This window comes from Palaemon carinicauda, unplaced genomic scaffold (assembly GCF_036898095.1).
Source record: "Palaemon carinicauda isolate YSFRI2023 unplaced genomic scaffold, ASM3689809v2 scaffold816, whole genome shotgun sequence".
NCBI classification, from domain to species: Eukaryota; Metazoa; Arthropoda; class Malacostraca; order Decapoda; family Palaemonidae; genus Palaemon; species Palaemon carinicauda.
This window is the reverse complement of record NW_027172112.1, coordinates 37,501-61,500: the sequence shown is the minus strand read 5'-3', so window position 1 is coordinate 61,500 and position 24,000 is coordinate 37,501. Positions and strand designations below refer to the sequence as shown.

The window sequence follows — 24,000 nt, the reverse complement described above, 5'->3', positions numbered from 1 at the left end:
TCTGTTTCCTCGGAGGTGGATCCTTCTCTGTTGAACGCAGCCCCTGAAGACCCTTTAGTTACTGCTGCTGATCTATCTACTTTGCCATCTCTTGTCGACGCCAAAGAAGGCGCTCCCCCCCCTCTTTCTGAGTTAACTGTTCTGTTGGAGGTAGAGCAATGTCTGAGGCTAGTCCCCTTTGGGTGGTCACAACTCTTGTTGGTGAGTGAGAACCCCCAGAGAGTCATTGTTCCAGAGAACTTCCATAGACCAACATGTGACGCCTCTTGACTCTTGTCAGACCAGGTTCTCTCTCGGGAGGAACCGTTCAGACGTTCCCCGTCTAGCTGCTCATCACTCGCCAGCTACTCTTGAATTGGGAGGTACTCGGCACTCTCCTTCTGCTTGTGAATTGGCAGCTACTCGTCACTCGTCAGCTGCTCGTGAATTGGCAGCTACTCGTCACTCGTCAGCTGCTCGTGAATTGGCAGCTACTCGTCACTCGTCAGCTGCTCGTGAATTGGCAGCTACTCGTCACTCGTCAGCTGCTCGTGAATTGGCAGCTACTCGTCACTCGTCAGCTGCTCTTGAATTGGGAGGTACTCGGCACTCTCCTTCTGCTTGTGAATCGGCAGCTACTCGTCACTCGTCAGCTGCTCGGGAATCGGCAGCTACTCGTCACTCGTCAGCTGCTCGTGAATCGGCAGCTACTCGTCACTCGTCACTCGTCAGCTGCTCGGGAATCGGCAGCTACTCGTCACTCGCCAGCTGCTCGGGAATCGGCAGCTACTCGTCACTTGCCAGCTACTCGTCACTCGGCAGCTGCTCGGGAATCGGCAGCTACGCGCCGCTCGGGAATCGGCAGCTACTCGCCGCTCGGGAATCGGCAGCTACTCGCCGCTCACCAGCTGCTCGGGAATCGGCAGCTACTCGTCACTCGGCAGCTGCTCGGGAATCGGCAGCTACTCGTCACTCGGCAGCTGCTCGTCACTCGGCAGCTGCTCGGGAATCGGCAGCTGCTCGTCACTCGCCAGCTGCTCGTCACTCGCCAGCTGCTCGTCACTCGCCAGCTGCTCGTCACTCGCCAGCTGCTCGGGAATCGGCAGCTGCTCGTCACTCGCCAGCTGCTCGGGAATCGGCAGCTGCTCGTCACTCGCCAGCTGCTCGGGAATCGGCAGCTGCTCGTCACTTCTTTGTAGAATCGCCTGTCGCCTGGCGGTTCATGCTTGTCACGTCACCAAGAGACCCTCACTCCTTGTGAGATGACCAACGACTCTCGCTACCATAAGGCGTATTAGGGCCACTCCTCAGACCAAGTCTCTCCCAGAGCTCACAGGTCATTACCTCCTTGGCACTCTCGAGCTAGGCGTTCGGCAACGCTGCCTCTTGCCAACTCGCCACTCATCAGCTCCTTTTCATTCATTCCTTTATTGGTCTCCTAGACTGGCTGTTCCACCTGGTCACCTGCAGGTACGCAAGCGCCCAACGCCGAAAGGATCATCACTCGCCAGCAGATCAGCTTGTCTCGCACAAGTGTCACGTTAACAGTTCCTGCTGTGATGTGCATTGTCATCGCTCTTCACTCCCCCAAGAGTCTACAGCCAGGTATGTTAGCCAGGTCCCGACATCTAGGGAACCCCTGCAAGGCGGATGACAGATTCCCCTCCCCCTCGAGAGAGAATCATCGAAACCTGGTACTTCGAGGTATTAACGGCCAGAAAAAGCCCCAGTGGTCAGATCGGTGCCAGACATACCAGGTAGGAAAGCTAATACTACCTTTCAGATTTACAGACTTAAGGCTTCTGGCCTCTCAAGGGATCCTTCGGTCAACACTTCAAGCGGTAGGGATCCTGCAGGGCTTGATGCACTGATCAAAGTAGTGCAATAAGGTGTTAAAGGGGTTCTCCCCCGCATGCAGTCAATGGCCAACATACCAAGGGTTCCCCTGGAAATTGCTGACCTTCCTGGTTCCTCTCCTCTATCTGACCCCTGAAGGAGTTTCAAGCCTCCCCTCTCCATAGGGCCCTTACTTAGAGGCCCTACCAAGCTCTGCCACAAAAGGAGCAACCTCCATCAAAACCAGCGACGAGTAGGGCTACGGCTACCACATCAACGCAGAAGGTGTCTTAAGAAACCCTTTCACGACAAGGACCGTGAAGGGTCAAAGTCCGTCCATGGAAGTAAAGGGAAGGTGCCGCCCTTGCTGGGATGGGCAATCCTCCCATCTGCCCACTTATGGGGGAATGTCTGCAAAGCCACTGGCAAAGGTGGCTACAGCTCTGGGCCAAAACCTGGATGGTCTTGGATTCTTTCAGGGTATCGCATTCTCTTCATTCAATCTCTCGCTCCATTGATTTGGGATCCAATCCTGTCTATCTCCTACACGAAGGTATCCGCGAAGGTGCTATCCCTTTGGCTGAAGTCTAGACCATGTTGGAAATCTGTGCTCTTCAAGAGGTCCTCGACGGGTCCCCAGGCTTCATCAGGTTACTCTTTCTTGTGAAAAAGGCATATGGAGGCTGGAGACCAGTCATCGGTCTCTCGACCTTGAACAAGTTTCTCATTCAAAATGGAGACTGGCAAGTGGTAAGACCACATTCGACAACAAACACTTCCAGATCAAGGGGCTTTGCTTTGGTCTTTCCACTGCACATCAGGTCTTTACGAGAGTGTTCGCCCTAGTGTCATCTTGGGCTCACAGGATTGGCATCGGTGTCTTCAGATATCTGGATGACTGGTTGATTCTAACAGATTGTGTGGCTACCCTTCTTAAGCACCGAGACAGACTCCTAGAGCTTTGCCAAGATCTGGTGATCATGGTAAAGCTTGAAGTCATCCCTGCTCCCCTCTCAAAGACTGGTATACTTAGGCATGATCATAGACACTATTTAGCACAAACCCTTCCCACCAGATGAAAGTGTACATAGGCTGAGGAAGGTAGCAGGGTTCTTCCTCAGATGAGAAGAACTCTCAGCCCAGTGACCTAGGTCACCTATCATCCCTGGCCCAACTAGTTCCCAACGGCTGTCTCCGGATATGATCTCTCCAGTGGCAGCTCTAAGTGCAATTGGAATCAGGCAAGGGATTCTCTGGACATCCTCATCCAGATAGGATCTGAGGAACAGACTTACCTCAGGTGGGTGTGGAAGACGAGAACCTCTGCAAAGGGGTCGACATTCTTCCCCCCCCACCAAATTGATGCCCTATTTAGATGCATCAAAAGAAGGGTGGGACCGCACATGCTGCACCGTACTACTACTGTCCTTCGGTCCAAATCAGAAAGGTGTCAGCATATAAATCTCCTGAAGATGAAGGCAGCCTCCTCAGCCATCCAGCAGTTCCTGGCAGATCACTCTGTGGTGTTGATGAGCGTCAACACCACGATAGTGGCTTACATGAAGAAACAAGGCAGTACCTTTTTGCTGCCCCTTTGCTCTTTAGCAGTAGAGGTACTCAGATAGACAGAAAACGACTCTGTGTGTCTGTCGGTTCGCTTCATTCCAGGCAAGAGGAATGTGCTTACTGACAGTCTGAGCAGAGTAACTCGGGTAGTGGGCTCCGAGTCGTCGTCTGAATCGTCTAGTAGCCATCAAAGTCCTGATTTTGTGGGGTCCCCTGACTGTGAACCTGTTTGCAATAGCTCTGAACTTGAGGATACCACGCTACTGTTCCCCAGTCCTGGCTCTCTGGCAAGATGCACTCCAATAACGGTGGGACTACCTTGACGTGTATGCATTTCCCCCGCTTTCTCTGGTGAGAAGAGTCGTCAACAAAACCAGGACAAGCGAAAATTTATCGATGACGTTAATAGCTCCGCTATGGCATCACACACATTAGTTCCCAATCTTTTTGCAGCTTCTGACGGAACTCCCGAGAGAACTCTCTCCACGACACAATCTACTCAAAAAGCCACATTCAAACACCTGGAGACTATCCAGCACCTCCTCACTCAGAAAAAGGTTTTTGCAAAAAGGATGTTTGGACACCTCAGATGATCTTTGGTACAGTTGTATCAGGCTAAGTGGACTGCCTTCTGTGGTTGATGTCATGGAAGGGGTATCTCTCCCCTCGATCTCACTATTCCAACAATAGTGGAGTTTCTAGTATACCTTCAGTTTCGGTAGTAAAAGGCTACTGCTCAGCCTTGAGCCTGGCCTTGAAACTAAAGGGAGTTGATATATCCTCCTCGGAACTTTCTCTCCTCATACGAAGTTATGAGATTACCTGTCCCTAGTCGGAATTTAGACTACCTCCTTGGAACGTGATTCATGTCCTTCAGTCTCTGAAGGGTGCCCACGAACCATTATGCCAGGCAACAGATCGCCACCTTACTCTGAAGACTATTTCTACTCGCTCTGGCTTTAGCAAGAAGAGTTATTGAACTACATGGTCTTTCCTATGATATCGCCCATTCAATGGAATGGGGAGAGGTAATTCTCAATTACGGGAATAGCAGATCCTAGATTTGGGCCCTTCCTGGATTGGGAGTCTTCGTTCCGTAACCAATGACCCAGAGAAACTGGTACTTTGTCCATTGAGGAGTCTGAGGTGTGTTACCTCAAAAGAACAGCAGCAGCTCACCCCTGTGTGTTGGCACTCTTTGTCAGCATGGAGACGGTCAAGAAGAGGGTCACGAAAAATACTATCTCGGCTTAGATTCGCAAGGTCATAGACTTGGCAATCAATCCCAACCCCCCTCCACCACCACGACCCAGAGCTAATAACATCAGGGGCATTATAAAGTCTCTGGTGTTCAAAAGGAACTACTTTATGATGCAGTTATAGCAAGCAGGTGTATGGAAGTGTCAGACGACTTTTACCGCCCACTACATGCAAGACTTGGCTGCACAGCAAGTGTTTTAAACATCTCAACCTCCTTGATGGACAAGTAGCAGAAAATTGAGGGCTAAGGACACCCAGGATTAGTCGGATGAATGAGTAAGAATGGCTGGCTTCCTTTCTTCCTTCACCTTCCCCTCTCTTGGAAAATTAGCACTAGGGTCCTCAGCACGACTGGCCTCACCTCTCCGCTGGTAAGAACCATGTCCCTTGTGTAACTTAGTATAGAAATAGTTGTTGGATCCCCAATATCTCTTGTGAGGGGGGATTGGGTAATGTCTATGGTACTCTAAAAAATTCCTATGACTTGAAGAACTCATACCTAAACCAATCACATTGCTAGTATTATGAGCATACAGCTTGGACGAACGGCGCGTCGCCCGATCGGGGACGTCTTGCATTTAGGCGAAGCACGTCTACCGTTCGGAAGGGGCATGTGAAGGAAAATAGCACATCTGGGTGAGGCACTGATAGAGAAGTGCATCTGAGTGAGGCGCGCTCGGAAGTATCTCGTCTAGATAAAGTAATTCTGGATGAGGCATAACGGGGCAAGGCGTATGATTGTGAAGCACATCTGGTAGAGGGGCATGATTGAGAAACGCGTCCGAGTGAGCCATATTAGGGCGATATGCATCTGGGAGAGGTGTGTGAAGGCAAAGCTAGTCTGGTTGAGGTGTTGTCTTTTAAAGATCTGGAGGAAATCTGCTGATGTGGGGATGAAGAGACTTGCCTATGTGATGAGCGTCTTAAGATTCTCCTCTGAAGAAGGAGGCTCTGCCAGTGATTTTTTGATAACCATGCGAGCACATTCCAAGGAACTAGTGTGTTCTGAAGAACTCCTTTGATGGTGGCGAGCGTCCTCAACATGGGAAGTACACTTCCGTCGGAAAGGCCACCTAACAGAAACATCTCCCTCTGAAAGGACGCCTAGGATAAATATCTCCCTCAGAAAGGGCGCCTAGGATAAATGTCTCCCTTGGGAACAGGAGCCTAGGAAAAATGTCTCCCTCGGAAAGGGCGCTTAGGAGAGATGTCTCCCCCGATAGGGGTCCTAGGAAAAATATCTCCCCCGGAAAGGGCTCCTAGGAGAAATGTCGCCCTCGGATAGGGGACCCAGGAGAAATGTCGCCCTCGGATAGGGTGCCTAGGAGAAATGTCTCCCTCGGAAAGGGCACTTAGGAGAAAGGTCTCCCTCGGAAAGGGCGCCTAGGAGAAATGTCTCCCTCGGAAAGGGCGCCTAGGAGAAATGTCTCCCTCGGAAAGTGCGACTAGGAGAAATGTCTCCCTCGAAAAGGGCGCCTAGGAGAAATGTCTCCCTCAGAAAGGGCGCCTAGGAGAAATTTTTGCCTCGGAAAGGGCGCCTAGGAGAAATGTTTCCCTCGGAAAGGGCGCCTAGGAGAAATGTTTCCCTCGGAAAGGGCGCCTAGGAGAAATGTTTCCCTCGGAAAGGGCGCCTAGGAGAAATGTTTCCCTCGGAAAGGACGCCCAGGAGAAATGTCTCCCTCGGAAAGGGCGCCCAGGAGAAATGTCTCCCTCGGAAAGGGCGCCTAAGAGAAATTTTTCCCTCGGAAAGGGCGCCTAGGAGAAATTTTCCCCTCGGAAAGGGCGCCTAGGAGAAATTTTTCCCTCGGAAAGGGCGCCTAGGAGAAGTTTTTCCCTCGGAAAGGGCGCCTAGGAGAAGTTTTTCCCTCGGAAAGGGCGCCTAGGAGAAGTTTTTCCCTCGGAAAGGGCGCCTAGGAGAAGTTTTTCCCTCGGAAAGGGCGCCTTGGAGAAATGTCTCCCTCGGAAAGGGCGCCTAGGAGAAATGTCTCCCTTGGAAAGGGCGCCTAGGAGAAATGTCTCCCTCGGAAAGGGCGCCTAGGAGAAATGTCTCCCTCGGAAAGGGCGCCTAGGAGAAATGTCTCCCTCGGAAAGGGCGCCTAGGAGAAATGTCTCCCTCGGAAAGGGCGCCTAGGAGAAATGTCTCCCTCGGAAAGGGCGCCTAGGAGAAATGTCTCCCTCGGAAAGGGCGCCTAGGAGAAATGTCTCCCTCGGAAAGGGCGCCTAGGAGAAATGTCTCCCTCGGAAAGGGCGCCTAGGAGAAATGTCTCCCTCGGAAAGGGCGCCTAGGAGAATTGTCTCCTTCGGAAAGGGCGCCTAGGAGAAATGTCTCCCTCGAAAAGGGCGCCCAGGAAAAACGTCTCCCTCGGGAAGGCGGCCAGGCCGCCTAGGAAAAACTTCTCCCCCGGGAAGGAGCCGCCTAGGAGAAACTTCTCCCCCGGGAAGGAGCCGCCTAGGAGAAACTTCTCCCCCGGGAAGGAGCCGCCTAGGAGAAACTTCTCCCCCGGGAAGGAGCCGCCTAGGAGAAACTTCTCCCCCGGGAAGGAGCCGCCTAGGAGAAACTTCTCCCCCGGGAAGGAGCCGCCTAGGAGAAACTTCTCCCCCGGGAAGGGGCCGCCTAGGAGAAACGTCTCTCCCGGGATGGGGCCGCCTAGGAGTAACGTCTCCCCCGGGAAGGGGCCGCCTAGGAGAAACGTCTCCCCCGGGAAGGTATTTGTGGATGATCTCTCAATATCATTTGCTGGCACTAGAATGGCAATGGTTGAGAGAAAAATCCAACTCTCTATTGATAAAATTATCCAGTGGGCTGACATGAATGGATTTAAGTTCTCGACAAGTAAAACTACCATTGTCCATTTTTGTCGTATCCGGGGAGTACATCCAGACCCGGACATATACATTAAAGGTCAACGGATACCATGTGTATCGGAAACCAAATTTTTAGGTTTGATATTTGACTGTAGACTTACATGGGTTTCTCACCTAAAAGCGCTAAAAGCTAAATGTGTTGAAGCTCTGAATATCTTAAAAGTATTGTCCCATACATCATGGGGGGCAGACAGCAATACTATTTTAAAATTATACAAGGCCTTGATTTTTTCCAAAATTAGTTATGGTTTTGAGGTATATTCTTCAGCCACCCCAAGCCGGTTAAAAATATTAGACTCGATACATCATGCAGGTATTAGATTATCTACTGGAGCTTTTAAAACCTCGCCTATCCCAAGTCTCCTTGTTGATGCTGGAGAGTTACCTCTAGACCTTTACCGAATGTCTTCCATTCTTCGGTATTGGTTTAGATTGCAAAGACTCCCTAGCTCTCTAGCCTTTCAGACTGCAAGCCTTGTAAGACACGCATCATACTTTGAGTTGCACCCAAAATCTCCTCAACCTTATGGCTTTCGGGTGAAACGATTATTAAATAGTCTGGATATAATTAGAAATAAGGTACTTCCATTCAAGGTATCATCAACGCCTCCATGGAAGTTACCAGAGATATCTTTTTGTAAATATTTTATTGGAGATAAGAAGAATATGTCAGACTTAGAAGCCAGGTCTCTTTTTAATGAACATGTTAAAGAACATAGAGGATCAACTTTTATCTATACTGATGGCTCCAAATCTGATGCTGGCGTTGGATTTGGAGTACATAGTAATGGTTTTAATTGTAGAGGTGCACTTCCTCTGACCGCTTCCATATTTACTGCCGAACTGTATGGCATATTAACCGCTATTGAGAAAATAGCGTTGGAGAAGGAGGGTAATTTTACAATTTTTAGTGATGCAAGGAGTGTCCTTCAAGCTATGGAAGTTTTTAATTCTAATAACCCTCTAGTTTTAAAGATTTTAGAATGGCTTTTCCTTATTGGACGGAGAGGTATAACAGTTCAATTTTGTTGGGTTCCAGCACATGTAGGTGTGTCTGGGAATGAGAAGGCAGATTCACTGGCTAAGGAGGCTGCATCCGAGTTGCTGCCAAGAAGGTATCCCATTGCCTGTAATGATTTCTTACCTGACATCAAGAAATTGGTTTGCAATAAATGGCAACAGCAATGGGATAGTCAAGATGGCAATAAAATGAGGGAAGTAACAAATGACATATCTCCTTGGAGGTATAATATGATGCCCCGAAAATGGGAGACGTCTCTTTGTCGTCTCCGTATTGGTCACACTCGGTTGACACACGAGTTTCTGCTGAAGGGCCAACACCAACCGTATTGTGACAACTGTTTGGTACCTCTAACAGTAAGGCATTTGTTGACCGAATGCCCCAATTATAACAACTTGCGGAATAGATATTTGTTTGAGGCTCGAGGTGAGGGTGGCAGGTTCATCCTTGCCAAGATTCTTGGAAATGATATGTCCTACCATGCAAGTGGCATTTTTAGATTTCTTTCAGAAGCAAGTCTTCTGAAAAATATTCAACTTTTATGACATTCAATTTTTATGATTTTAATTGAATACTCTTTAATTTTTTATTTTGCTTCAGTTTTTATTTTTGTATACATAAATTAAATGTTACCGGCGTCAATGACCTTAGATGTCAGGATGCCTGAAAACTTTAAATCATTCATTCATTCATTCCCCCGGGAAGGGGCCGCCTAGGAGAAACGTCTCCCCCGGGAAGGGGCCGCCTAGGAGAAACGTCTCCCCCGGGAAGGGGCCGCCTAGGAGAAACGTCTCCCCCGGGAAGGGGCCGCCTAGGAGAAACGTCTCCCCCGGGAAGGGGCCGCCTAGGAGAAACGTCTCCCCCGGGAAGGGGCCGCCTAGGAGAAACGTCTCCCCCGGGAAGGGGCCGCCTAGGAGAAACGTCTCCCCCGGGAAGGGGCCGCCTAGGAGAAACGTCTCCCCCGGGAAGGGGCCGCCTAGGAGAAACGTCTCCCCCGGGAAGGGGCCGCCTAGGAGAAACGTCTCCCCCGGGAAGGGGCCGCCTAGGAGAAACGTCTCCCCCGGGAAGGGGCCGCCTAGGAGAAACGTCTCCCCCCGGAAGGGGCCGCCTAGGAGAAACGTCTCCCCCGGGAAGGGGCCGCCTAGGAGAAACGTCTCCCCCGGGAAGGGGCCGCCTAGGAGAAACGTCTCCCCCGGGAAGGGGCCGCCTAGGAGAAACGTCTCCCCCGGGAAGGGGCCGCCTAGGAGAAACGTCTCCCCCGGGAAGGGGCCGCCTAGGAGAAAAGTCTCCCACGGGAAGGGGCCGCCTAGGAGAAACGTCTCCCCCCGGAAGGGGCCGCCTAGGAGAAACGTCTCCCCCCGGAAGGGGCCGCCTAGGAGAAACGTCTCCCCCCGGAAGGGGCCGCCTAGGAGAAACGTCTCCCCCCGGAAGGGGCCGCCTAGGAGAAACGTCTCCCCCCGGAAGGGGCCGCCTAGGAGAAACGTCTCCCCCCGGAAGGGGCCGCCTAGGAGAAACGTCTCCCCCGGGAAGGGGCCGCCTAGGAGAAACGTCTCCCCCGGGAAGGGGCCGCCTAGGAGAAACGTCTCCCCCGGGAAGGGGCCGCCTAGGAGAAACGTCTCCCCCGGGAAGGGGCCGCCTAGGAGAAACGTCTCCCCCGGGAAGGGGCCGCCTAGGAGAAACGTCTCCCCCGGGAAGGGGCCGCCTAGGAGAAACGTCTCCCCCGGGAAGGGGCCGCCTAGGAGAAACGTCTCCCCCGGGAAGGGGCCGCCTAGGAGAAACGTCTCCCCCGGGAAGGGGCCGCCTAGGAGAAACGTCTCCCCCGGGAAGGGGCCGCCTAGGAGAAACGTCTCCCCCGGGAAGGGGCCGCCTAGGAGAAACGTCTCCCCCGGGAAGGGGCCGCCTAGCAGAAACGTCTCCCCCGGGAAGGGGCCGCCTAGGAGAAACGTCTCCCCCGGGAAGGGGCCGCCTAGGAGAAACGTCTCCCCCGGGAAGGGGCCGCCTAGGAGAAACGTCTCCCCCGGGAAGGGGCCGCCTAGGAGAAACGTCTCCCCCGGGAAGGGGCCGCCTAGGAGAAACGTCTCCCCCGGGATCCCTGCAATGGCGACTCAGTCCTGGTGGAATCAAGGTCACGATTCCCCGGATATCTTGGTACCAATGGGTCCTGCAGAACGGACGGATCTCCAGTGGTGGTTGACAGAGAAAAACCTACGAAAGGGAGTGGATCTTCTCGTCCTCCCCCCGGGATTTGATGCTGTTTTCGGACGCCTCAAAAAAAGGGTGGGGGGCCTACGTTCTGAACCACAGGACCTGAGGCCTATGGTCAGAATCAGAAAAATGCCTCCATATAAACCTGTTAGAAATGAAGGCCGTGTATCTGGCACTTCAGCAGTTCCAACAGTACCTGGCGGGTCACTCTGTGGTGGTGATGAGTGACAACACCATGGTAGTGGCTTACATCAACAAGAAGGGAGGTACCTTTTCACAGCAGCTATCCCATCTTGCAGTAGAGATGCTGAGATGGACCGAAGTCCACTCGATTCCACTATCAGCTCGCTTCATTCCAGGCAAGAGGAATGTGCTCGCCGACAGTCTGACAGGGCATCTCAGATAGTGAGTACCGAGTGGTCTTTGGATCGTCTAGTAGCCAACAAAGTCCTGACTTTGTGGGGTTCCCCGACGGTGGATCTGTTCGCTACAGCGTTGAATTTCAAGCTCCCACTGTACTGCTCCCCAGTCCCGGACCCCAAGGCACTCTGGCAAGATGCCTTTCCACAACGGTGGGACAACATCGACGTCTACGCCTTTCCCCCGTTCTGTCTGATGAGAAGAGTACTCAACAACACCAGAATATCGGTCAACCTTTCAATGACCTTAATAGCTCTGCTATGGCATCACACAGAGTGGTTCCCGGACCTTCTGCAGCTCTTGACGGAACTCCCGAGAGAACTTCCTCCTCGACACGAGCTACTCAAACAACCACATGCCAACATCTTCCACAAAGCCGTAGCATCGCTATGACTTCACGCCTGGAGACTATCCAGCGTCTCCTCACAGAGAGAGGCTTTTCACAACGAGTTGCGGAAAGGATGTCTCGACACCTGCGAAAGTCATCCGCAGGTGTCTACCAGGCAAAGTGGTGAGTCGTCTGTGGTTGGTGTCGTGGAAGGGGTATCTCTCCACTCGATGCCACTATTCCAGCAATAGCGGAGTTCCTCGTGTATTTGCGGGAAGAAATGCGCCTTTCAGTCTCAGCAGTGAAAGGCTATCGCTCAGCTTTAAGTCTTGCCTTTAGGCTCAAAGGAATGGACATTTCCTCCTTGCTGGAACTTTCTTTACTCATACGAAGTTATGAACTTACCTACCCCCAGTCGGAAGTGAGACCTCCTCCATGGAACGTGGTTCGAGTCTTCAGGTCTCTTGAGAGACCTCCTTTCGAACCATTACGCCAGGCTTCTGATCGCCACCTGACTTGGAAGACGGTGTTCCTACTTGCTTTGGCCTCGGCCAAGCGAGTCAGCGAACTTCATGGTCTCTTGGATGACATCGCCTATTCAAGGGGATGGGGTGAGGTAACGTTCAGATTCGTCCCTGAGTTTGTAGCTAAGATTCAGAATCCAGGAGTTCCGGACCCCCGGTTCGACTCCTTCCGGATCTCGAGTCTCCGTTCTGTAACAGATGACCCAGAACATCTTCTACTGTGCCCAGTAAGGAGTCTGAGGCTCTACCTTAAGAGAACAGCTGCAATCCGTCCTCAGGAGCAAGCATTGTTCGTGAGCACAGGAAGGACGAAGAGGAGGGTCACTAAAAATACAATCTCAGCTTGGATTCGCAGGGTTATCCACCATTCCTTGAATCCTGACCCTCTTCCGTCACGTCGCCCTAGGGCACACGATGTCGGAGGCATCGCCACGTCCCTGGCATTCAAGAGAAATTACTCTGTGACGCAGGTTCTACAAGCAGGGGTGTGGAAGCGTCAAACAACCTTCACAGCCCACTATTTGCAAGACGTGACCCACAGGAGGCTCCTTAATGGACAAGTAGCAGAAGGTTGAGGGCATTGTTACCTGGTTTTAGTCTGCATGAATGAAAAGGTATGCCTGGCCCTTATTCTTTTCTTCATTCTCCCCTCTCTTGGGGAAAGCAGCATCCTGGGTTCTCTGCACAGCTGACCTCAAACCACTGCAGGTAAACCATGTTTCCTTGTGTTCCTAGTATTAAGTTAATACTGTCATGTCTCCATACCCTTACGAGGTGGTATTGGGATCGTCCTAACCTAGATTTCCATCTAAAGGACTCCAGGTCAACTTCCTAGGACGAGTCACACTTCACTCCTTCACACACTAGCTTACGTAGGCCGCGGTCCTTGCAGAGCAAGGCACTTGCTGGGTGCAGGGACTCCTTATATTGAGTTCTACACATTCAGATACTGAGTCCCCGGGCAAAAGCCAAAGCCAGTACGGCTTGGACTTACCACACTACCTAAGGGTTAAGTCACCCTAATTAAATAGCGTGGTTTCTATTTCGGTTACAGAACAAATGACAAATTCGTAGATAATTTGTAATTTTTAACCATACAAACCTTAGCTATTCAATCAAACTTGCCCGCCATCCGTTCCCCGGGAAGTCCTACCTCTAAGCAAAGTGAGCTATTCACCAGTGTGTGAGGTGGGAAGCTACCCCTCCCTACCCCCTCGCTAACTAGCGAGAGGGTAGTAAACCCTCTTTAAAAATCTAATGGCTCGTCGTTTCAGCTAAGCCGAAAGTAATACCCTAATTAAATAGCTAAGGTTTGTATGGTTAGGAAAAATACAAATTTTCTACGAATTTGTCATATTACATAAACAGAGACCTAGATATATCCATGGCAGAGCCTCATAGGAAACAACCCTCTAATAGTTAACAAGACAAAAAAAAATAATTTGAATCCTCAGTGATGCACAATATGTCAAGGTTATTCTACACCCATGAAAATGGATAAGAGGTGAGTTAATTTATAATAATTTTCTGAGGCCCCTCTTGATTTTAAAGTCACACACACCCAAAAATTCAGTGTAAGTCTTTTCTTTCACATAAAAGATACTATTCCTCAATTTATGCGGCAAAACTAACATCTTTAAGGAATGTCTAAATTTGTTTTACTTCATCATTGATGAGTTCACATTAGTTCATAACATTCACTCTAACAATTCTATGGGTTAACAGGATACCAAAGTATATCTGATATATACTGTACATACATTCCCGCAGTCTACTGACTGGGCTATTTCACAGTAATTCAGGTCAAATCCCTCACACTTGGGAGTTTCTGTCAACATAAATGTCTGCAGTATTGTTTTTTTTTCTTTTCTTGATGAAGGAACCTATTTTTGTACAGTACAGTACTTCTATTGTCTCTAACTCTGGTTTCCACTTCAAACCCTACAGGGTGTAGGGCGTGTTGAAATTGCCTCACTTTGAACAATGAATTCACTGCCAACGTAATAATTGACACGAAACACGGCCTAGATGAGTAACAAAGTGAGTCGCTCCAATGTAGGGGGAAAGTTGCACTAAAATTAAAATAATTTGTATTTTTCTTAACAATAATATTACTTTTTAAACATAAAACTTACCTGCTGGTTATATAAGAATGGCTATAGTCCCTTGGACGCTCCGCAGAAATTCAAAATCTCGTGGCAATCGCAGATATGCCAGGTGTACACTAGTGCCCTGGCGGTAGACAGGCCGAACTATTCCAACCAATTCAGACCTTCCTTGCGCTCTTGCGAGCAAGAAGTATTGGAATTCACTCGTGATTAACCTGGATTTTAGAAGTATTTTGGTGATGTACACCTAATTTTTGGGTTCTGGCATTCGCTTATTTGTTTGTTTGATCTGTGATCACATGTTTATAACTTGAAAGGTAGGATTAGAAATTTTCCAACCTACATTAAACCTAACGAAAGCATAATGGCGGGATGTAAACATCTCGTCCATTGATGACGTCACAGCCTTATGACGTAAGCTTAAAGACAGACTTGCCTTTTTACAAAGAATGATAAGTGAATACTTTCTTATGAAGTATTAAGTTATAAATTAAGTTAAAGGATTTCGTTATTTTAAGAAAATTTTTGTCCTTTTAATAGGTTTTCTTTGTATAATCTTCGATCTGTTTTCAAAGAGTAACTAGCGTTCAGTTTATTTATGTTACGCAGTTTTCAGTATCATTACGATATTACGATTTCTCTTTGTCTCAATTTTTATGAATAGTACATTCTTTTTACAAACTCAAGTTTTTAAAGTTTTACTAGATAAAAGGAACATATTCTGCAATTAATTGGTCCTTTCAGTATTTTTCTTTAGTCAAAGATTAAAGGAAGCCACGGCTCAATTAATGTATATACGACGTATTCTTAACAATCGATGTAGCTCATGATTCTGTGTATCGTTGTTTACTTGTTGGTTTTAAGAATACTAAAATTGTTTGTATAGTAATTGTAGATGTTCCAATGGTTATGGGTGATAATTCGCCTTTTATCGGAACCCCTTAATATAACGGTTTGTTTTGATTTATAGAGATATTCTTGTCTTATATCTATTAAGGTAATATTTTATATTTAATATTTTGTTGCGTTTATGTGGGATTCAGTGACTTTTGCATTCCCATTCAAACCATTGACAGAATAGTAAGTCTCTCTCTCGAGGGTCATTTTGTTCGAGAGCGTGTATACTTTGGTTTTAAATAATTGTGAAAATATCATTTTTACCAGAGTAAAATGCAAATTTTTAGTGCTAAATTAGTGCAGTGAATTTTATTCAATTCCTTAGAGGATGCTTCTGTTCGGACCTGTCGTTATCCTAGCCTTAGACCTCTTTCAAGCTCCCGGACCCAGGGGAGAAGTTAAGTCGAACGGCGAAAGGAATCTAGAGGCGTAGCCTGGCGTTTACCGTATTGTAAGACCCGAACGGAAGTCCCCTCGAGCATTTTCTGTCGATCCCCAGAACACTCGCCCTCGCTATAGGTAAAGCGAGGTAAAAGTGTTTTCTAACATTAAGCAAGGACGCGCTTCAGGCGCAAAGCTGAATACAAAATTAGAATCATTCTTAGTGTGTTACGACCCTCTTAACGAGAGAATGCCTTGATGAAGTCATTGGGCTTCAGCACGGCATATCATTCCCGTGCTGAAGGCTTGTGACGGGCAAGAGGGCTCTCGAACTGGGGAATTTCTTTTCCTCAGTTTGACTCTAAATTTCTCTCATTCTTTTTCTATTACTTCTTATTGCTTATTCCTCCTTCATAATTATCAGCTGTCTCCAACCTTGCTGTCAAAACTCTCTTACCCATTTCACTGTCCAGGTTTTTTAGAGGGGACATTGTATCCATGATCGGTTTTTATTTAAAAATCAATTGTGGGAGCTGTGGTGGTCTTGCCAACTGCCCGAAAATGTTTGGACACCTAGGAGTGTCAGTATTCCCATACTGGCACGCGGAACTATCTCGTAGGAAATTTGACCTTCGGATTCCAGGGGTTGCGATTTCATAGAGATAGGACTCTCGGCATTCTGTCCGGTTTGCCTGCCACTATGATTAGAGTGGGGATGATTGTATTCTTGAAATGCTCTCGGTCCCATCAAGCGGGTTTGGCATACACTTGAGCCACTCTAATCATAGTGGTACCATCCCTTTGTGGTAGGGTAGGGAGTGGACATTTGGTAAGCAGCTTTCACAGGTGTCATTGGTGGAGAAATTAATTCTAGGAAAGGCTAACGGTGTCCTCTTTGGAATTTCAGACAGTCTTAATTTTTTCTCTCCCTTAAACTTTATTTTTTTCCATTGTTTTTTTTTTTTTTTTTTTTTTTTCATTGTTATGACCCCTTCCCTCCCCCCAAAAAATACTTAATGAGTAAACTTAATATTCCCAGTACCCCTGGATCAAATGGCGAACCCCAGACACCGTTGACGACTTCTGCTTGTTTAAATAGGGAAAGATCTGTTGACAACCTCGGCAATAAAAAGGATTCCTCCAACAATACTTCTCTGACCAGTGTTGTTAAAGACAATTTATCGGCACTGGTGGAAAATGATGCTTGTAATAACAGTAATACTTTACTCTCTGGTTCTGGCAAATTACCAGATCCAACAAAAAATCTGAAAATTCTCCACTTAAAAAATATACCAATTGGTTGTAGCTATGACATAATTCATGAAGGCTTCTGTAGCTTTGGGGCAATCAAAGAAATTTTAATGGAGCTTAATGGTAGTAAAGGCTTTTGGGAAGCTTGGGTATCATTTTCAAGTTTTGAGATTGCTTTAGAAGCAAATAAAAATTTAGAGAGCATAAAAATTGACTATTGTTTGATTTCTGGGCTCTGTGATAAAGCACCAAGACACCTAGAGGTATATAAACCAGAAGAATGGATGGAAAAAGAAATAGAGCATAGACTTCCAGAAGTAAGAACCCCCAAGCCCCCAACATGGATAATTGCATCTGGGAAGATAGATAATTATAACTATTATAAGATTAGTAAATTTATACAAAAAAAAGTTGGTTTAATTAAAAGTAAGGATATTAGCAGATACGGGAAGCAATCTGTTTTGATTAATGCAAAATCAGATACTCAAGCTCACATGCTTTGTGGCATGAAGATTGCAGAAATTGATCCTATTAAGGATATTAAACCACATATGAGGTTCAGCTATGGTAAAGGAGTAGTTTTTGATAAAGATCTATATGAATTTTCAGAACCTGAAATTCTGGACATGTTCCCTGCTAATGTTTGGAAAGTAAGTAAGATCCCTCAAACAAGCATGGTAGTTTTAAAATTTGAAACCCCTGTTATACCAGATCATATAATTATTGAGAATGAAAGCGTACGTGTTCGAGAATATAAACCTAGGCCTTTACAATGCTTTAATTGTTTCAAGTACGGTCACCCTTCCTGGTACTGCAATAATACGAAGATCTGTATTAACTGTTCTTTGTTAGAACATGGCCAATGCAACAGAGATACAACCTGTGCAAACTGTAAAGATCATCATAAATCAAATGATAAAAGATGTAGAGAATACAAGAAAGAAGAAGCTGCAATCTTGAAAGCAAATGCTGAACATATAAGTGTAGGTTATGCAAAGCATTTACTCAATCGGCAACTTAATTTTGCTCGCGCGGTTAAGATGCCACCAAAAGATTATAATCCACTACCCCTTACTACCACAGGGGGACCAGTGGCAGCACCTGGCCCGTCAGGTGCATCTCCCTTAGTGGTAGTAGCCCAGCCATCTGGGTCAAGTGCTTAGCCTATAAAAGCCAGAGCACAAACCTCCAAAGAGGTCAATATGGTTTCCAACATACCAAAAGTATTGTCACCGATAGGAGCATCTCCCCTAGAGGTAGTAGCCCAGCCTTCTGGGTTAAGTGCTCGAACTGTTGAAGTTCTAGCACAATCCTCCAAGGAAGCCAATGTGGCTTCCACCACCTTAAATGTATTGTCTCAGGCAGAATCTCTACCTGATTTGATAGAGATTGGAAAACAAGATCTTCCAAAGAGGAAAAGGTCCCCATCATCCTCACCTTCATCTAAGTCCGGTAAGTGCCCTACTGCTCATGATCCTAAGGTTGACTCTTATAAAGATCCTAGAAAGAAAGAAAAGAAGAGTGGTGGCCTAGTAAAGCCTTCCATCTCCAGGCCTTACATGGCTTCATCTGAAAAGTCCCAAAAGACAAATGAGACAAAGAAAAATAATAACAAAAGATAATGTCTATCATCCAGTGGAATTGCAGAGGTCTAAGTACTAGCATTGAGCAAATAAAAACTTTAACCAGGGACTCGGACACGAAGGTAATTTGTCTACAGGAAACCAAGATTAGTGACAAACCATTTAATCCTGGACTCAATTATCATTTTTGTAGATCCCCTCCTTTGCAAGCTGCAAGAGCTCAAGGTGGTACAGGTTTTATTATTCACAAATCTGTAAAATTTGAAACAATCCTACTCAATACACCACTACAGTCATGTGCAGTTAGAACTCATATCGGGAAAAAAATTACTTTATGCTCGCTATATATTGAACCATCCTTAGAACTTTTCCTCTTAGATCATGCTGGTAATCCAAGAAGGCTTAGACTTTCTGACCTCCAAGACCTGATCAATCAGCTTCCTGCCACTTTTATTTTAATGGGTGATTTTAATGCAAAGCATACTTTATGGGATGGAAATGTGTGCGATAGATGGGGTAATCTTGTTGAAGAATTAATCGACAACAATGATGTAATGCTAATGAATGATGGTTCTCCAACTAGGTATGATGTATTCCACAACTCTACATCAGCCATTGATTTGTCAATCTGTTCCTCATCCATTCGATTGGACTACCTTTGGTCAGTAAATGAACACCTACATGGCAGTGACCATTGGCCAATAATGTTAAATTATGTCCATAATCTTCCTTCTCAGTGTCCACCAAAATGGAAGATAGATGAGGCAGACTGGGCAGCTTATGAAAACTGTTCACACACTGATAAAGAGTATGATGAATTTACATCTCCAGTGCATGGCTATCAACATCTTGAAAATATTATTGATGATAATGCTAGCAAGTTTATACCTAAAACATGCGGTTTACCTCATTGCTCTGTAGTTCCTTGGTGGAGTAAAGAATGTGCCAACGCAAGAAAAGTGACCCGAACTTGCTTCAGAAGATACTTGAGAACAAACTATGTAGCAGATAGAATAGCGTACCTAAGAGCCTGTGCCAAACAAAAAAGAACTTTTAAAAAAGCAAAGAGAGCATCTTGGAAGAGATATATATCTAATATTAATACCAAAACTCCTTCAAAGGAAATATGGAACAAGATTTGAAAACTTCAAGGTAAATTCGTCCCTAAGCCTCTACCAATATTAAGGGAAAATAATAGATATATATCTGACCCCAAAGATGTAGCAGAGGTTCTTGCTAAGCACTGCCCATGTATCAAGTGCTGACAACTATTTCCCAGCATTTCAACAAATTAGAGCATCAACATCTGTTGTTCCTCCTGCTTCTTCAAATACTGAAGCTTTTAACCTGCCTTTTAGTATGGAGGAGATGCAAAATGCTATCTCTAGCTCTTCTTTTACTGCCCCAGGTGAGGATGGCATTCGGTATGAAATGATATCACATCTTCCTGTGGATACCAAGAAATTTTTATTAGAAACCTTTATTGGTCTATGGGCTTCCCATACATCTCCTGATTCCTGGCATACTTCAATTGTAATTCCAGGCCACAAGTCTGGTAAAGACCCAGAACTGCCATCTAGTTATAGGCCCATATCCTTGACCAGTTGCATATGCAAACTATTTGAGAGAATGATCAACAACAGACTTGTGTGGTATCTAGAATCAAAAAATCTTTTATCTAACAGACAGTTTGGTTTTAGGAAGAACCGAAGTACTCTAGACCCTTTGCTGATGTTATCAAGGGAAATTTCAAATGCTTTTTCTAACCAAAACCAGGTGGTGGGTGTCTTTTTTTACCTCGAAAAGGCATATGACACCACCTGGAGGGGTGGTATTTTAAAGCAATTGGCCTCGTGGGGTATAGGAGGACATATGTTCTCTTTTATTGAAGAATTTTTATCAAACCGCTCAATTAAAGTGAGAGTAGGGTCAGAACTATCTTCATCTTACATGCAAGAAGAAGGTGTCCCCCAAGGCAGCGTATTGAGTGTGACCATGTTTGCTGTTGCTATTAATAGTCTCATTAGTCACATACCTCCTGGCATACAAGGATCACTATTTGTCGATGACTTTGCAGTTTGTTGTAGTGGATCATCTGCACTACAAGCATGCCAAAATCTTCAAATTGCAATAAATGCTGCTTCCGCATGGGCTAATTCTCGTGGATTCATGTTTTCTCCTCAGAAGACCAAAGCCATTCGCTTTACTCGTACTCGTAAAAGGGAAGAGATCCCCATCCTTTTCTTAAATGATTGTATTTTGCCATATGAGGATAGTGTCAAGTTTCTTAGTCATTTTCGAAAAAAAAAATGACATTTGGTCCCCATATAAATGACCTATCTATCAGGGTTAAGAAGTCGCTGAACATTCTGGAAGTGGTATCGCATTTTGATTGGGGTGCTGATTGAACAACTTTGCTTAGAATTTATACATCTTTGTGTCTGAGCAAGTTAGACTGCATGCCAAATATATGGGTCAGCTACAAAGACTTTACTTGGAAAACTTGATATTGTTCACAATGCTGGGCTTCGCATCTGCACAGGTGCTTACAGAACATCTCCCATTGACAGTCTCTTATGTTGATTCTGGCACACCTCCCCTTTCCATTCGCAGAGAGGAGTTGAGTTTGAGGTTTTTAGCTAGGTCCCTTGCTGTGAGAAACAATCCTAACTGTAAATATGTTAGGGCGCCTTTAGATCGGGCTCCTAACAGATCTAGAGTGCCTAAGCCTTTGGAAGTACAGCTGAAAAATTATGCTAGAGAAGTAGGCTTGTTAACAGCGCAGATAGCAGAGGTAGGATATCCCAAGTCTCCTCCTTGGTGTAATCCACCTGTTAAAGTATGTTTTACAGCAGGAGGGAAAAATACCTTACCTACAGTAGTAGGGTAATGAAAAGTGAGTTTTTAAATCATGCTGCTCAACATCATGGGAAACATGTTTTTACAGATGGCTCCAAATCGGCTGCAGGAGTTGGAAGTGCAGCTGTGGTGGGGGATATTGTTATTAGAAGGAAACTCCCATCCTCTTATTCAATTTTTACTGCTGAGCTGTACGCAATAATTCTTGCAGTCCAACATATTTTTAAAAATGGCAACCAAAATAGTTTTTATACAATTTTTACGGATTCCAATAGTGTTTTACTCTCATTAAAACAAATTATGCCAGGCCATCATCTAGTACAAGAGGTGCAGGACTGGTTAGTACTTCTGCAGTCTAGGAAGAGAATCCGTGTTCACTTCTGTTGGGTCCCTGCCCATGTTGGGGTGGATGGAAATGAACAAGTAGATAAGGCAGCAAAGGAAGCTTCAGAGCTAAGTAATCCATACCCCTGAGTATTCCTTACAAAGATCTTAAAAGTGAGATTCATCTTTACTGTAAAAATAAGTGGCAAGCTCGATGGTCTGAACTGACCACCAATACAAAATTGAAACAAATCCACCCATTGGTGGATAAATGGTCATCTTGTAATTCTACAAGTAGGAGGGATACCATTATTTTAACTAGGCTGCGTACTGGCCATACACATGCAACTCACAATTATTTAATGAAGAATGGGGAAGGGAGACAGGCCCCTCTTTGTAATACCTGTCAAGTGACAATGGATGTTAAACATATTTTAGTCGATTGTCCTGTTTTTAATCTTCAGAGGAGGACACATTTACTCCAGGACAAACCTTCAAGAGATATACTGGGGGAAAACTGTAATACCCTGAACTTGAGAAAATTTATACAAGGTATTGGGTTATATCACGAGCTATAATTGATTTTATTAATTTATTTATTTATTTTACCCTTTTAATCCCTATTTATTTCACATTAGATTTTATTGTATGAAAGTGTTGCGATTTGTATTAAAGGTTAAAATGATACTAAATGGTGTGAGTATACAGATATGATTGAATGATTTTCGTTATATAGCGCTGAATGGCCTTTGATGCCCCAGTGCTTGGCTTAATGCCTAAATCCTATATTCTATTCAATTCAATTCGTGTGTTAAGATTCATGCAGCGCGGACGTGGTGCTGCCCCTTCCACCAGATGAGTGTTTGTCTCCCAACAGTGGGGAGCGCTATAGAATCGACGAAGGCAGCGGGTTCGTGTTTGAAAATGCTGCATACGTGTCTCCTAAGATTGATCCTAATTGGTCTTTGCTGTTAGGCATGAAACAGCAACTATCTTCGTTTATGCAGTCTTATCATCCTGCCGTTGGCAGTGTGATTGGGTGTCATGATTCCGATTTTGGCGCGGTGTCGTACAGGCGACCTGCCTATTCCGGCGATGACTCGTCGTCGCACAGGCGGCCTTCCAGCTGCAATGTTCAACGGTGAGAGAAGGTGGATGCATCGCTTCGAGTACCTGCTTCTCAACGCCAACTGACCGCTCATAACGCCGAGTGTCAGTCTATCCAGGCTCGCCGACGATCGCCAGGCAGCAACGCATGCTACCAAGCGACATGACAGACACTAGCGTCAGTCAGACACAGTAGCGGGCTGGAGCGTTAGTGTCAGTCAGACGCGGTAGCGGGCCGGAGCGTCAGCGTCGGTCAGACGCGGTAGCGGGCCGGAGCGTCAGCGTTAGTCAGACGTGGTAGCGGGCCGGAGCGTCAGCATCAGTCAGACGCGGTAGCGGGCCGGAGCATCAGCGTCAGTGCAGACGCTTCGCTACCTATCACAATAGACTCTGATGTCTACATGACCATGAACATCTAGCGTTGGGACATTGTTGCGCCAGGCGCTATATTAAGAAATAAATCTTAACTAAAAAGATATTATATTCTTGGACCAAGGCCTGCTGGGCTAATTCTTGGTTGGGAGAGCTAGAGTTAAAACCTCTAAGCATTGAGGTCAGAATTCAGAATCCTAAGGAGTGGACTCCTAGGAATCAAGACTTCTCTACCTAGGATAGTCTTGTAGGAAGAAGGGAGTGACTTTCAGAAACTCATGAGAGTTTTTCTGAAGTTTCCCTTTTATTTTATAACTGCTGCTCCTCGTTCCGACTTCAGAGTTTTTCGCTAGTTGCGTTGAAGATGTCTCTTATGTATTTTATTATTATGACTAGCCAGGCTACAACACTAGCTGAGAAAACAAGATGCTTTAACCCAAAGAGCTCCAATAGGGAAAGATGGCTCAGTAAGTACAGTAAATAAGAAAATGAATAAATTAACATTAAATCGTTCTCAGAAGAGTAACAGTGTAAGGAGAAAGTGCTAATAGGTCAGTGCAATAACGCGTCCTCAAGGCAGCATAACGAACCTAACTGTGGAGATTGGTGCAGCAGCGCCTGCAACTGCAACAGCAGGAAGTGCATTTAGGCCTTTATGAGAATAGAGCATAAGAGTATATCTCCCACAACGGGCAGATCTTTTATGATTTAACGTATTTTAGTTAAAAACGATACTGTTCAGTGACTCGTAAACATAGCACAGTGCACTGGAGGATGTGTTTGTTCGTGTCCTTCTTACTCCTAGCCCGACACCCCTTCCTTACTTCCCAACCCCTGGGAGAAGGAATGTCGGAAGGCCGAGGTATATCGCGGACGTTGGGCTCTGAACCTATGTTCCACCGAGCGATCCTGTCGATGCATTCCAAAGCGTTACCTCTCCGCTTTAGAATGACGAAGTAAAGCTCTTTTCTTCGCTTACAATTGACGAACTATGACGTCACAACCTTCGTGACGTAATCTCTTAAGAAGAGCGAAGTTTGAATGTCTTGAAGCGATCAGTTCGTCATCGCTATGGTATCACGGATCTTATGACATTTTTCTGCGTAATAGGACG

General features: G+C 46.4%; 1 protein-coding gene across 1 annotated transcript in view; it reads left to right on the top strand.

Annotated features, from left to right (window-relative positions):
• The window catches only part of LOC137637530 (streptococcal hemagglutinin-like), a gene marked incomplete at its 3' end in the record, with an annotated part of 68,551 nt that overhangs the window by 17,455 nt on the left and 27,096 nt on the right, over nucleotides 1-24,000 (top strand). Inside the window, exons 2-3 of the mRNA XM_068369694.1 lie at nucleotides 236-1,236; nucleotides 22,234-22,548. Coding sequence (XP_068225795.1) covers nucleotides 236-1,236; nucleotides 22,234-22,548 — 1,316 coding nt within the window. The remainder of the gene's footprint in view (nucleotides 1-235; nucleotides 1,237-22,233; nucleotides 22,549-24,000) is intronic.